This window comes from Microcaecilia unicolor, chromosome 10 (genome assembly GCF_901765095.1).
Source record: "Microcaecilia unicolor chromosome 10, aMicUni1.1, whole genome shotgun sequence".
Classification (NCBI taxonomy): Eukaryota; Metazoa; Chordata; class Amphibia; order Gymnophiona; family Siphonopidae; genus Microcaecilia; species Microcaecilia unicolor.
This window is the reverse complement of record NC_044040.1, coordinates 27,225,857-27,241,775: the sequence shown is the minus strand read 5'-3', so window position 1 is coordinate 27,241,775 and position 15,919 is coordinate 27,225,857. Positions and strand designations below refer to the sequence as shown.

Below are 15,919 nucleotides of genomic sequence, written 5' to 3'. Positions count from 1 at the left end.
GGGTAAGTCCAGCATCAAGGGGAGGGGGATGGGAACGAAAGCGCCTTGCTAGTGCCCGTTTCATTGGCCTCAGAAACGGGCATTTTCTTACTAGTTTCATGAATATATTTCTCTGGTTCTAAAGTGTCCTGTTTCTAGTGGTGAGCCCTTAGGTTCCCTAAGGCCCCGCAAGACCTCAGAGGACAGCCGTGCACCCCGAATCTTCACCCGCGGCGGCCGCCGTTCACCAGGGGTTGAGCCCCCAGCTGCAGGCGGCCAGCAGGACTGCTGGAACCGCGGGGTGACGGCTGACCTGGCTGGTAGACAGTAACGCAGTCTCTGAATGGTAGCTAGCAAGGGCGGCTAGCACTCCGAGAGGACAAGTAGCACAGTTTCTGAAGGGTAGCTAGCAAGAGCGGCTAGCACACCGTGAGGACAAATAGCACAGTCTCTGAATGGTAGCTAGCAAGGGCGGCTAGCACTCCGAGAGGACAAGTAGCACAGTCTCTGAATGGTAGCTAGCAAGGGCGGCTAGCACTCCGAGAGGACAAGTAGCACAGTCTCTGAATGGTAGCTAGCAAGGGCGGCTAGCACTCCGAGAGGACAAGTAGCACAGTTTCTAAAGGTAGCTAGCAAGGGCGGCTAGCACTCCGTACAACCCACTGTGCCGGCTTCTGCATACACAAAAACGGAAGCAATTGAGTCCCCTTGTCTTCCTGTTTAAATATCGCGCTGCCCCACCCCCTCCCCGGGAGAGGAACCAACCCACTCGACCCCGGAAGACGATGGAGCCTCTGGATTTGCCGGCCCGCCCTCCAGGCGGAGTCTTAGCCCCGGCGCGCCAATCCGGGGTGATGTAGGTGGAGCCTCCGCGCCAGTCCGCCCCGGGCACGGGAGGCGCCGGCGCCGCCATCTTGGCCGGCGTAATGCTCCACTCTCCGAGGCCGGCGCTCGCTCCAGCGGGTCGCCGGTCTTGGCCCGACCCGCGGCAGCGCCGGCTTCTCCGGAGGTCCATCCCCGCAGCCCTGGACGGCGCGAAGGCCGCCGACCATCGCTCCCCACAACGGGAGCGCAGGTAGGAACGTGGAACGGGACATAAAGTCCTATTTTTACAGACTACGTGGCGTCTATTATACTCAGTTTGCCATCTGCTCTCTGGCTCTGCCTTTCGTATTTTAATGCTTGCTGTAGTTCTTTCTAAGCTAGACTACTGAAACTCGGTGTCTCAAGGCTTAAGACAAAAAGACATACTAAGACTTCACTTTGTACAATATGCAGCAGTCCGCTTAATAACTGGCAGTAAACGATTTGACCGTGTTACACCTATGCTGTATTCCGAGCAATAGCATCCAGTGTCCTTTCGCATTACCTACAGCTTCTTGTTTTTACCTTTAAAGTTCTGCTAATGAAGCCCCCCCTTTACTTAGTACAGTATCTTTTGCCTTATTTCCCCGAGGTCTCTGTGTTCCTCTGCATGAAATCTTCTTCAGATTCCTTCCCATCATGATATTCACCTTACTACAATTTGCTATACACTATTTATTTTTATTTTATTTTTTGTTACATTTGTACCCCGCGCTTTCCCACTCATGCAGGCTCAATGTGGCTTATATATTATATACAGGTACTTATTTGTACCTGGGGCAATGGAGGGTTAAGTGACTTGCCCAGAGTCACAAGGAGCTGCCTGTGCCTGAAGTGGGAATCGAACTAGCAACATTCTATGTAGAAGTCGGCCCTTGCAGATCACCAATGTGGCCGTGCAGGCTTCTGCTTCTGTGAGTCTGACGTCCTGCATGTACGTGCAGGACGTCAGACTCACAGAAACAGAAGCCTGTGCAGCCTTCTACATGGAATGTTGCTAGTGGAATAGCAACATTCCATGTAGAATCTCCAATAGTAGCAACATTCCATGTAGAATCTCCAATAGTATCAATTTTATTTTTGTTACGTTTGTACCCCGCGCTTTCCCACTCATGGCAGGCTCAATGCGGCTTACATGGGGCAATGGAGGGTTAAGTGACTTGCCCAGAGTCACAAGGAGCTGCCTGTGCCTGAAGTAGGAATTGAACTCAGTCCCTCAGTTCCCCTGGACCAAAGTCCACCACCCTAACCACTAGGCCACTCCTCCACATTTAGTGTCATGGTTCCAACTTTTTGTAATTCACTTCCACCTGACGTCCAGAGTTCACTGACAGGGTTTAGTTTGTCTAGTTTAGTTTAATTAAAGCTTGATATACCGCCCCTTCAGGCAACAATCAGAGCAGAAAGGAATTACAAAAAGGAAAGGAATTACAAAATTCAAGACACAGGGAAAACACAGAGAGAAATAAACTAGAGAGGAGAAAGCATAAAATTAATGGCTACAGGGCAGGCAGGCAGCCAAGCCAGATCAGATATGAGCAAAAGAAGGGAATGCCTGAGAGAAGAGATAAATTGAACACTTATCTGTTTCTTCAAGCTATGGCCCTTGGATACCGTTTTTCGCTCCTTGTCCAGAACAGAAAATTGCTACGAATGCGTCGGCATTGCATTCACCTATCCCTTCCTCATTGTCTTTCTTTTTTGTTTTCCTCTTTCCTGTCCATTATTGTAGTTCCTTTTCATGGATTTTCTTGGTTTTATCCTTTTATTGTAAACCGTCTTGATAGGCCTTCCTCGAAGGCGGTATATCAAATTTTATAATAAACTTGAATAATTCCATGATCTTGGCTCCTTATTTAACTCTTAGAATTTTCCTACTGGTAATTAATTTGCTAGCATTATATCATGAGTTACGTGACCCGCTGAGTGAAAAGGTACCCAAAGCGAGGTTACAAATAACAGAGTTAAAGGCTATAAAAGTTTGGAGGGGCAAATTTCATTTTTTAAAGTTTTGTGTAGTATAGGGTCAGTAGAATGAGACTATCCATTTTTTTTCACAACTGTGATGTTTTTCATGTTCTACAGCCTAAAAACTGCAGGTACCTAATGTGGGGTATGTGATTTCTAGAGTTAATTACTATTTAATAGTCGATGATACGCTGAAACCTTCTGCTCAGTGTGCTGCTGCGGCTAGGAAAGCGAATAGAATGTTGGGTGTTATTAGGAAGGGTATGGAGTCCAGGTGTGCGGATGTTATAATGCCGTTGTATCGCTCCATGGTGCGACCGCACCTGGAGTATTGTGTTCAGTACTGGTCTCCGTATCTCAAAAAAGATATAGTAGAATTGGAAAAGGTACAGCGAAGGGCGACGAAAATGATAGTGGGGATGGGACGACTTTCCTATGAAGAGAGGCTGAGAAGGCTAGGGCTTTTCAGCTTGGAGAAGAGACGGCTGAGGGGAGATATGATAGAAGTGTATAAAATAATGAGTGGAATGGATCGGGTGGATGTGAAGCGACTGTTCACGCTATCCAAAAATACTAGGACTAGAGGGCATGAGTTGAAGCTACAGTGTGGTAAATTTAAAACGAATCGGAGAAAATTTTTCTTCACCCAACGTGTAATTAGACTCTGGAATTCGTTGCCGGAGAACGTGGTACGGGCGGTTAGCTTGACGGTTTTTAAAAAGGGGTTAGATAGATTCCTAAAGGACAAGTCCATAGACCGCTATTAAATGGACTTGGAAAAATTCCGCATTTTTAGGTATAACTTGTCTGGAATGTTTTTACGTTTGGGGAGCGTGCCAGGTGCCCTTGACCTGGATTGGCCACTGTCGGTGACAGGATGCTGGGCTAGATGGACCTTTGGTCTTTCCCAGTATGGCACTACTTATGTACTTATGTACTTATTTTTTTAAGATGTAAATAGTCTATATCTGAGGCTGACAATTTGCAGGATTATGCAGTACCCCTCTATGAATGGACAACAGAAACAGACACAATCCAATTCCTCTCAGAATGGGACAACAGATGTAGATCTATACTAGACAACATTGCTCCAATCCAAACGAGATCTTCACACAGAAATAATTCAACACCATGGTTCAATGAAAAACTGAAAAAACTTAAAACACAAGTCAGAAGGTTAGAACGAGCATGGACTAAAAAGAAAGACGACACCACACTAAACGCCTGGAAACAACTCCAAAGAAAATATAAATACACCATAAGACAAACCAAAAGACTACATTACAAAACCTTAATCGGACCAAACTAAAACTTTTACAACTCGTGAGCAAACTAATAGACACCACACCAGTCACAACCAACAGCAAAGAAACTCCTGGAGCAGACAATCTTGCGAAATACTTCAACGAAAAATTAGTACAACTAAGACTTAAAATACCTGTCAGCACCACCGACTATACTGAACTCCTTAACTGCCTAGACCCAGCCCCTGGCATTCATCCAACGGACAGGACATGGACCAACTTTGAGATACTATCAGAGAACATCATCTCCCAAACGCGCAAAAGATTTGTCAAATCCCATTGCAAACTAGACCTATGCCCAAACAACCTGATGACATCTGTCCCTCAACAATTCATAAACGACATAACGAAACACCTGAACTATATGCTACAAAATGGATTCTTCCCGAAGGAAAAAGGAAACATCTTACTCACCCCCATACCCAAAGACACAAAGAAGAGCGCTAGTGAACTAACTAACTACAGACCGGTAGCATCTATTCCCTTAATAACCAAACTAACCGAAGGGTTAGTGACTACACAACTTACAAACTATCTAGATAAATTTTCTATACTCCACGATTCCCAATCAGGGTTTAGGTCTAACCACAGTACCGAAACAGTATTAGTAACCCTTATGTCAAAATTCAAACAATCGATTACATCTGGTAACAACATACTACTTCTACAATTTGACATGTCAAGCGCTTTCGACATGGTAGACCACGGAATCTTACTACACATCCTTGATTACTTCGGAATCGGAGGCAACGTCCTCCAGTGGTTCAAAGGATTCCTAACCGCAAGGTCATACCAAGTAACATCTAACTGAACTACTTCAGCCGCTTGGGTACCTGAATGCGGAGTACCACAAGGATCCCCCCTCTCACCAACTTAATGATGATACCCCTGGCAAAATTACTATCAAATCAAAACCTCAATCCATACATCTATGCGGATGACATAACAATCTACATCCCATTCAACAAGACCTAAAAGAAATTTATAATGACATCAACCAAAGCCTCAAAATCATGCATTCATGGGCGGACGCATTTCGGCTGAAACTCAATGCAGAAAAGACCCAATGCCTAATACTAACCTCCCAACACAACAAGAAAGAATACACCGCCATCAACACACCAACTCTAAACCTTCCTATTTCAAAAACCCTAAAAATTGTTGGAGTCACCATTGATCGACACCTAACACTAGAGAACCACGCGAGAAACACAACCAAGAAGATGTTCCACTCAATGTGGAAACTAAAAAGAATAAGACCTTTCTTCCCAAGAAGTGTTTTCCGTAACTTAGTACAATCATTAGTGCTTAGTCATCTAGACTATTGCAACGCATTATACGCTGGCTGCAAAGAACAAATAATCAAGAAACTCCAGACAGCCCAGAACACGGCAGCTAGACTCATATTTGGCAAACCAAAATTTGAAAGTGCCAAGCCCTTAAGAGAAAAATTACACTGGCTTCCACTTAAGGAACGAATCACGTTCAAAATATGTTCACTAGTTCACAAAATTATCCATGGAGACGCACCAGCTTATATGTCTGACCTAATAGACTTACCACCTAGGAACGCCAGAAGATCATCCCACACATTCCTCGATCTGCACTTCCCCAGTTGTAAAAGAATGAAATACAAATTAGTGCACGCGTCAAACTTCACCTACTTGAGCACGCAGTTATGGAACGCACTGCCACGCAACTTAAAATCGATCTATGATAGAACGAACTTCCGCACATTACTGAAGACCCATCTCTTTGAAAGAGCATACAAAAAAGACCAACCCAAGTGAATATACACTGCACACCTATTTAATTTCAGAACTGTTTCTTATAATCTGCTTGTATACTACTACCTTGATTTTATCATCATACTAACCAAAATCATGCAATACTAAATGTTTATATTACTAACACTCTTCCACTACTCTTGATGTATTGTAAGCCACTTTGAGCCTGCAAAGAGGTGGGATAAAGTGGGATACAAATGCAACAAATAAATAAACAAAATCTTGTGATATAAATAAGTCACATACTCTACTTTTTGGTACTTTTTCAATCAGCAGGTCATATATGTTCTCTGTCCTCTGTTTTGTTGCAATTATGACATAAATAAACAGTTCCCATTTTTTGTTGGGCTTGATTTTTTGAAGATTTTCCCATAGACAGAGAATAGAAGAAAACCTTACTAATTATTTCAGAGAATTTTAATCAAAGACCTCCAGGGTAATATGTTCTAAAATGTTCCCCATTCCATATGCAGGACCAAGAGTTTTGGAGTCTCAATGAATGATTGAGATGATGGGGTAGGGAGGAAGCATTTAGAAACTGTGCAACATTCTAGAGAAGGGGGGGGGGGGGGGATTTTCTGAAAAGATAGGCTTCACCTTAACTGAGTTAGAACCAGGCTGCTGGTGCTAACATTTAAAAAGGAGATTTATTTACTTCATAACTATGTATAGGCCACACATCCAGTAAAAACTTAAATCTGAGCAGCTAACAAAATAAACATATACAATAAAGTCAACAAACAAAAATGTAAAACAAAACATTGAGATCTGCTATAAACATAAAACTTGTTTTTAAACTAGAACTCAGTCGAAAGCCGATAGTTGCTCAGAAACATATGGTTCAGAGTGAGGTATCTTTGAAGAATACTATCAAAACAGGGAAGCTAGGGCCAGTGGCGCACCAAGGGGCGACGGTGGGGGCGGTCTGCCCCGGGTGCACGCCGCTGGGGGGTGCCGCGGCGCGTGCCTGCTGTGAGAGTTCACTAAGTTCTCTCGTTCGCTGCAGCTCCCTCTGCCCCGGAACAGGCATCCGGACAAACGGGCAGATTGGCAAAACCCGCCCGGTAGCCTGGACATGCCCTCAAAAAGAGGCCATGTCCGGGTAAATCCAGACATATGGTAACCCTAGCTATAATAAAGGTCAACTTTCCCAATGGAGGATGGTGAATTGTGGAGTACCACAGGGATCTGTGCTAGATCACTGCTTTTTAACATATTTATAAATCATCTGGAAACTGGAACTACAAGAGTAGAGATCAAATTTGCAGATGGCATAAAGTATTCAAAGTTGTTAAACTGCATGCAGATTGTGAGAAATTGCAGGAGGAAGTTGCAAGATTGGAAGACTGGGCATCCAAATGGCAGATGAAATATAATGTGGATAAATATAAAGTGATTCATGTAGGGAAGAATAATCCTAATTATAGCTATATTACACTAGGTTTCATGCTGGGAGTCACCACCCAACAAAAGGATCTGGGCATCATTGTGGACAATATGTTAAAACCTTCTGTTCAGTTTGTGAAGGAAGCCAAAAAAAGCAAAATAGAATGGAACAGAGAACACAACAAAGAATATCATAATGCCTTTTTATCATTCCATGGTGATTGTACCTTGAGTATTGTGTGGAATTCTGGTTGCCCCATCTCAGAAAAAAATATAGTAGAATTAGAAAAGTTACAGAGAAGGGTGACCAAAATGGTAACGATAATGGAACAACTCTCATATGCGCAAAGGATAAAGAGGTTAGGAATTTTCAGCTTGGAGACAACTGAGGGGAGATATAACAAAGGTCCAAAAAATCTTAAGAGGAGTAGAATGGGTAAACACAAATTGATTGTTTTTTTTCAAAAAGTACAAAGGCAAAGGGACACACCATGGAGTTAAAAAGTAGTATATTTGAAATTAACAGGAGAAAATATTTTTTCACTCAGGGGCCCTTTTATTAAGACGTGTAAGTGTCTACGCGCGCCCAACACGTGCAAAAATGGAGTTACCACCCGACTATTACGTGGCTCTTGTGGTAACTTCATTTTTGGTGCATCCAATCCGCGCATCTGAAAAATATTTTTTATTTTCAGGCACGCGCCAAGTGGCATTTGGCATGCGTAGGTCATTACCGCCCAGTTAACGCGTGTCTTTACCGCTAGGTCAATGGCTGGTGGTAAGGTCTCAGACCCAAAATGGATGTGCAGCAATTTTCATTTTGCCGCACATCCATTTTCAGCAAAAAATTTTTAAAAAGGCCTTTTTTACAGACAACTAAAAAATGTATCGGTGCGCACCCAAAACCCGCGCCTATACTGCTGCAAGCCATTTTTCAGCGCACCTTTGTAAAAGGACCCCTCAATGCATTGTTAAGCTCTGGAACTCATAGAGGGGCATAATCGAACGGGGCACCCAACTCCGCTAGATTATATGCAATAACAGTCCACAAAAGTAGCGGGTGATAATCATGACTTGTGAGATAGATTTATCAATAACGGAGGGGAAGAAGACCTCAGACCTGTGACAATTTTTGATCAATAAGATCACAACAATGTAGTCACTGGAAGACCAATGATTACATGGAGGTGACTACATTGTTGTGATCTTATTGATCAAAAATTGTCACAGGTCTGAGGTCTTCTTCCCCTCCGTTATTGATAAATCTATCTCACAATTCATAATTATCACCCGCTACTTTTGTGGACTGTTATAGCATTTGTATCCCACATTTTCCCACCAATTTGCAGGCTCAGTATAAAATTTCAGGAGTATCTGACTTATTATGATCCACAAAAAGTCTGGTTTCCGAAGCCTCTATAGTACTGAAACGGTCATGACTGCCCTTCTATCAAAGACACGAGAACATTTAAATCAGGGAATTCAACTTTTAGTTATGCAGCTTGATCTATGTGCTGCCTTTGGCTTGGTTAATCATCAAGTTTTATTAGAGAAATTGAGAAAGATAGATATTGAAGGCACAGTTTTAAAATGGTTTGAGGATTTTTTTTATGGATGAGGCATACCCAGGTTTATTGACAGGGAATGTTATCAGATATTTGGATTATGAAACAAGAAGTACCACGAGGTTCACTTTATCCCCTCTCCTTTTTAATTTGTATGGGAGTTATTTTACAGAATAGAAAGATTCATAATTTCTCTTATGTAGATGATATTGTGCTATTTCCTGTCTGACTGGATTTGAAGATTACTTTACAATAATGCGAGGATGTTATAATGCCGTTGTAATGCAATTGCGACCGCACCTTGAGTACTGTGTTCAATTCTGGTCGCCACATCTCAAGAAAGATATAGTAGAACTGGAAAAGGTGCAGCGAAGGGCGACTAAAATGATAGCGGGGATGGGACGACTTCCCTATGAAGAAAGACTAAGGAGGCTAGGGCTTTTCAACTTGGAGAAGAGACGGCTGAGGGGAGACATGATAGAGGTATATAAAATAATGAGTGGAGTGGAACAGGTGGATGTGAAACGTCTGTTCACGCTTTCCAAAAATACTAGGACTAGGGGGCATGCGATGAAACTACAGTGTAGTAAATTTAACACAAATAGGAGAAAATGTTTCTTCACCCAACGCGTAATTAAACTCTGGAATTCGTTGCCAGAGAACGTAGTGAAGGCGGTTAGCTTGGCAGAATTTAAAAGGGGTTGGACGGTTTCCTAAAGGACAAGTCCATAGACCGCTACTAAATGGACTTGGGAAAAATCCACAATTTTGGGAATAACTTGTATAAAATGTTTGTACGTTCGGGTAGCTTGCCAGGTGCCCTTGACCTGGAATGGCCGCTGTCAGGGACAGGATGCTGGGCTCGATGGACCTTTGGTCTTTTCCCAGTATGGCATTACTTATGTACTTATGTAATGGACACTGCTTTCTCTGACTGGATGTTGCGACACTTTCTTAAAATTAATCCCAATAAAACAAATGTTTTCTAAGTACAATCTATACAAGAAGAACCTCTGGAGACTGTGATATTAAAGGGTATAGAGGTTCCTGTAAAAAAGGAAGTCAAGTTGTTGGGGTATGGTTGGATTCTAGTCTGGCTATGGATAGCCATGTAAACAACTTAATTTAAAAAGTTTATTTTTTTTTTAATTGAAAGTAATCCAAAAGTTGAAATACTTTTTTGGATAAGCATCATTTGCAATTGGTCATCCAGACAATGATTCTTTCTTTTCTTGATTACTGTAATGTTTGTCTACTAGGATTACCTGTTAAACAAATACATAGATTTCAAGTTATCCAAAATGTAGCAGCAAAGCTGATCTTAAGAGGTACAAAATTTGATCATCCTACACCTTTGTTGTGTGATTTACATTGGTTGCATGTCTGTGCCAGGATTGAGTTTAAGGTGTTACTATTTGTTTTTAAAATACCGTATGGGTTATGCCCTAATTACTTGATTTCTGTGATATCGATATATCAAACATTGGGCTTATTAAGGTCTTTCTAATGGATTACTTTTGGCACTCCCATGCTGCTCATCTTGTCGATTGGTGACAATCAGAAATAGAACTTTGTTTAGTAAAGCTCCAGATTTATGGAATAGTCTTTCATCCTGGATTAGACAAATTACTGATTATATGCAATTACGACATGCTATAAAAACGTGGCTATTTCAAAAATATTTATTAAACTGATTTTGATGTTTGATATGTTTTAATTGAATTTTTAGTAGAATTCATAGGAATTTTAAATTGTTCCCTTAATCTTATTGTAAGCCACTTAGAACTTATTCAGTTAAGCGAGATATAAATGTCAGAATTATTATTATTATCTTTCAGCTTCATATTTTGACTCCTTGCGAAAATGACACTTCATTGCACTTTGCTGAAACAACAAAGAAAGCAAAGAACTCTGGGGTCCTTTTACTAAGGTGCGCTCACAAATGGCCTGCGGTAATGTAGACATGTGTTTTGGGCGAGCGCAGAATCATTTTTCAGCGGACCTACAAAAAATGCCTTTTTAAAATTTTTTCTGAAAATGGATGTGTGGCAAAATGAAAATCGCTGCACGTCCATTTTGGGTCTGAGACCTTACCACCAGCGATTGACCCAGCAGTAAAGTCTCACGCGGTAACCGGGTGGTAATGACCTACGCACGTCAAATGCCAATTGGCACGTGACCAATACGCATGTCCAAAATATTTTTCGGACGCGCATATCGAACGCACGCCAAAAATGAAATTACCACGAGAGCCACATGGTAGCCAGGCAGTAACTCCATTTTGGCGTGCATTGGGCACGCATAGACGCTTACGCGGCTTAGTAAAAGGGCCCCTCTATCCCTGGTGAGTAGAATAGAGATTTTATTTATTTATTTCACTTGTATCCCATATTTTCCCACCTATTTGCAGGCTCAATGTGGCTTACAAAGGCCTGTTGTGGCATCACCATACAGGATGAAGTATACATTTGATGTTACAAAGAAGTCAAGGAAGACAAAAGGATTTGATCAAGTAGTTGTAGAGAGATATATTCTGCTTAAAGTTGGAAAGGTGTTGTATTACAGTTATCTATGGGTTCTCGTGATAGGCTTTGTCAAAGAGGTAAGTCTTCAGGGATTTACTCACCTGGTGTTACTGCCACACCATTTCCATTCAGCACTGGTCTTTCCTCTTCTTCTTCTTCTGGAGGATCAATGCCTGCCTTCTCCATATTGCTCACAGACTTGTTTCGTTTTCGTTTTCCGTCAGGAATTGGAGTGGAACCTGCAAATATCTGGTCTGTCACGTTTAGTAATAAAGGAGCAGGTTCTGCTGGAGGCTTCGGTGTTCCATAGTAGTTCTCTTAAATAAAAAGAAAAGAATTATATTGTTTAACCTCTCACAGGGCACATATGCATTTCGTTTTTCTTGAATCTCATGTTTAAAACTGAGCGCTGAATTGATAGTTATGTCGCTTTTGTATTATGTAGCAAATTCTACAAATGGTGCTGAAAAATCGGTACCAACAAAAAAAAAAATGTGCTTAGCACTATTTTATAAGAGATGCTGAAAGTTAGGTGTTGTTTACAGAATAGCGCTTAGCGCCGGGATCAGCGCCTTACTTTAGACATAAGGATTTGCACCAAGTAAACCCTGGTGTAAATCTTCACACCTAAACTAGGCACGGATCCTCTGTATTCAATAACAGCGCGCATAAACTGAAGGAATGCTCCTGATCTGCAGCCACGTGTAAAGTTTATGCACGGATCCTCACAACTAAAAATGCATGCTTAAATTTTAATTAATGGCAATTAGCAAGTGCAAGGTGATGCATGTGGGAAAAAAGAACCTGAATTATAGCTACGTCATGCAAGGTTCCACGTTAGGAGTTACGGACCAAGAAAGGGATCTGGGTGTCGTCATCGATAACACACTGAAACCTTCTGCTCAGTGTGCTGCTGCGGCTAGGAAAGCGAATAGAATGTTGGGTATTATTAGGAAAGGTATGGAAAACAGGTGTGAGGATGTTATAATGCCATTGTATTGCTCCATGGTGCGACCGCACCTTGAGTATTGTGTTCAATTCTGGTCGCCGCATCTCAAGAAAGATATAGTAGAATTGGAAAAGGTGCAGCGAAGGGTGACTAAAATGATAGTGGAGATGGGACGACTTCCCTAGGGCTTTTCAACTTGGAGAAGAGACGGCTGAGGAGAGACATGATAGAGGTATATAAAATAATGAGTGGAGTGGAACAGGTGGATGTGAAGCGTCTGTTCACGCTTTCCAAAAATACTAGGACTAGGGGGCATGCGATGAAACTACAGTGTAGTAAATTTAAAACAAATCGGAGAAAATGTTTCTTCACCCAATGCGTAATTAAACTCTGGAATTCGTTGCCGGAGAATGTGGTGAAGGCGGTTAGCTTAGCAGAGTTTAAAAAGGGGTTAGACGTGAAACTTCTGATTCCGAATTAGCAACTGCTGCGACTTTGGTTGCAACAGTTGCATTATTGCCTGACAAGAATTGGATCTTCAGCTTATTTTTCCGTAATAAAGATAAACCCTTTTTGGGATATAAAATATTATTATTTCCTGATGTCTCTAAGGAGACTCGTAAGCGGAGGAAACAATTCTTGCTCCTTAAGCCTGAAATACTGCACTTGGGGAGTACCTTCTTTTTAAGATACCCCTGCAAGTGCATAGTCAGACTTGAAGAGAAGAAATATGTATTTACAGAAACAACACATGCATCAGCTCTTATAGCCTCGGTGAAAAAGGATAAGCGTTAAGGAAAAGATTAACTCTTTCTAGTAGAGATTGTGTTATCTTTATTAATTACCTATTATTTTTTTGCTCCCCTTGAATTCCTAAATTTTGGATCTCCAATTTATGGACTTGAGCATCAATATTTACCTGTTTGATTGTTAATTTCTGTTGATACACTTTTATTTTTATGATGCTTTTCCAATCAAGAAGTTTCTTGTATATTTCTTTAAATTGAATAAATAAAATAATAATAAAAAAAAGGGGTTAGACGGTTTCCTAAAGAACAAGTCGATAAACCACTACTAAATGGACTTGGGAAAAATCCACAATTCCGGGAATAACATGTATAGAATGTTTGTACGTTTGGGAAGCTTGCCAGGTGCCCTTGGCCTGGAATGGCCGCTGTCGTGGACAGGATGCTGGGCTCGATGGACCCTTGGTCTTTTCCCAGTGTGGCATTACTTATGTACTTATGTCCTCTACTTGGCTCACTTTTATTACATAGAGCAGTGATTTAACCTATTGTGATGTCATAGTGGCTCATTCCACCAATAAGAGCCAACTTCATTAGTGATGTCACAATGGCTTGATTGTATAGAATGTTTGTACGTTTGGGAAGCTTGCCAGGTGCCCTTGGCCTGGATTGGCCGCTGTCGTGGACAGGATGCTGGGCTCGATGGACCCTTGGTCTTTTCCCAGTGTGGCATTACTTATGTACTTATGTCCTCTACTTGGCTCACTTTTATTACATAGAGCAGTGATTTAACCTATTGTGATGTCATAGTGGCTCATTCCACCAATAAGAGCCAACTTCATTAGTGATGTCACAATGGCTTGATTGTATAGAATGTTTGTTGTTTGGGAAGCTTGCCAGGTGCCCTTGGCCTGGATTGGCCGCTGTCGTGGACAGGATGCTGGGCTCAATGGACTCTTGGTCTTTTCCCAGTGTGGCATTACTTATCTACTTCCTTCCACTATCTTTGGGCCCTTTTACTAAGGCACACCTAAAAGTAGCCTGCGCTGGTGTAGGTATGTGTTTTGGACGCACAATGGTCTATTTCCTCAGTGCGCCTGGAAAAGAGGCATTTTTTTTGTGCCGGAAAATGGACGTGCAGCAAAAATAAAACCAGCGCATGTCCATTTTCGGCCTGAGACCTTACCACCACCCACTGACTGAGCGGTAAGGTCTCATGCACTAACCGGGTGGTAAGTGTTCAATTCATGTCAACTACCGATTACCGCTAGGTAAGCACCACGCGGTAGAAAATAGAAAATATTTTATACCGCATGTTTTGGGCACACGGCAAAAATGTAATTACCGTCTGGGGCACGTGGTAGCCGGGCAGTAGTGCCAATTTGATGAATGTTGGATGCGCGTAGATGCATATGCGCCTTTGTAAAAGAGCCCCTTTATTCTTAGGTAGTACACCGCCTTGACCTGCCAGTCAGTTAAGGCAGTTAAATGGACTTGGGGAAAATCCACTATTTCTGGGATAAGCAGTATAAAATGTGTTTAACTTCTTTGGGATCTTGCCAGGTATTTGTGACCTGGATTGACCACTGTTGGAAACATGATGCTGGGCTTGATGGACCTTTGGTCTGTCCCAGTATGGCAACACTTATGTACGTAGGATTCTGAATGGAATCTTGCTACTCTTTAGGGTTCTAAATGGAATGTTGCTATACACTTTGAAATTCTGCATGGAATCTTGTTATTCTTTAGAATTTTAGAATCTTGCTACTCTTCGGGGTTCTACATGGAATGTTGCTATTGTTTGGGTTTCTGCCAGGTACTTGTGACCTGGATTGGCCACTGTTGGAAACAGGATGCTGGGCTTGATGGACCTTTGATCTTTCGCGGTATAGCAATACTTATGTACTTATATGTACTTATGTAGTATAGCAAATGTAAATAAACTATTTACCCACGTATGTGCTAGTATTCTATAAATTTACCATGCAAGAGGTACTTAAATTTAGTGCCCTGTTATAGAATGAAGGGGTAATCGCTTATCACACTTTAGTAAAAAGGCCCCTTACAGTGATTTTTTTTACTGGCCTATCTTAATATATTCCTTGATGAATTTTCAAAACTACACACTTTTCATCAAATCAAAACAAAATTAGCAAGTCTAATGGTTTTAATACTGGTGCGAATCACCTTGGGCTAAGTCTGGGAACAACTGTCTAGAAATAAATAAACATAGCTGTGAAATTTTTTGCACGTTTTCTGCAAATTTTGCTTATGCATAATTATCTTAGAAGGGTCCATGTATAAATGCATTGGCTCATTTCCCAGGTCAGCCAAAGCTAATATTTCTAATGAGATTTACGCCGAGCATACTTATTGAGGTGAAAGAGGCTGTTGTGCTGAGCTTCCCAAGCAGAAAATAACAGAGTTCATTCACATTTAGTAGCATTTTCTTAGTGGATAGGTTTTTACTTTCCATTTCTATCTAAATATATGATTCAATATAAATAAGAAGGAAAAAAAAAGCTACACTGCAATAGCAGCGGAAGGAGAGACATTCGAAGACTCCAATTAGTCCAAAGTGCAGCAATACATCTTCTCTTTGGTGCATCATGGTACGATCACGATACCCCCCCCCCCCCCCCCCCCCCCCCCCCCCTCTGTGAGAAGCATTGGTTACCTGTCTCTCTCAGAACTTCCTATAAGCTACTTCTCTTGGTACACAAAGTCAAACTCAGGTCAACCTCCCTACCTAGTCCAATATCTTCTCCCCTACCGCCCATTGAGGACCCTTCGCTCCTCTCTGGCTCATTTGTTCCAAGTTCCTTTCCCCTTCCCTCGGCAAATCC

The 15,919-nt window shown here is 41.8% G+C and overlaps 1 protein-coding gene across 1 annotated transcript in view; it reads right to left on the bottom strand.

Annotated features, from left to right (window-relative positions):
* Positions 1-15,919, bottom strand: part of MAGI2 (membrane associated guanylate kinase, WW and PDZ domain containing 2) — a 1,230,330-nt gene that overhangs the window by 570,006 nt on the left and 644,405 nt on the right. The window contains exon 4 of the mRNA XM_030216294.1: positions 11,480-11,695. Coding sequence (XP_030072154.1) covers positions 11,480-11,695 — 216 coding nt within the window. The remainder of the gene's footprint in view (positions 1-11,479; positions 11,696-15,919) is intronic.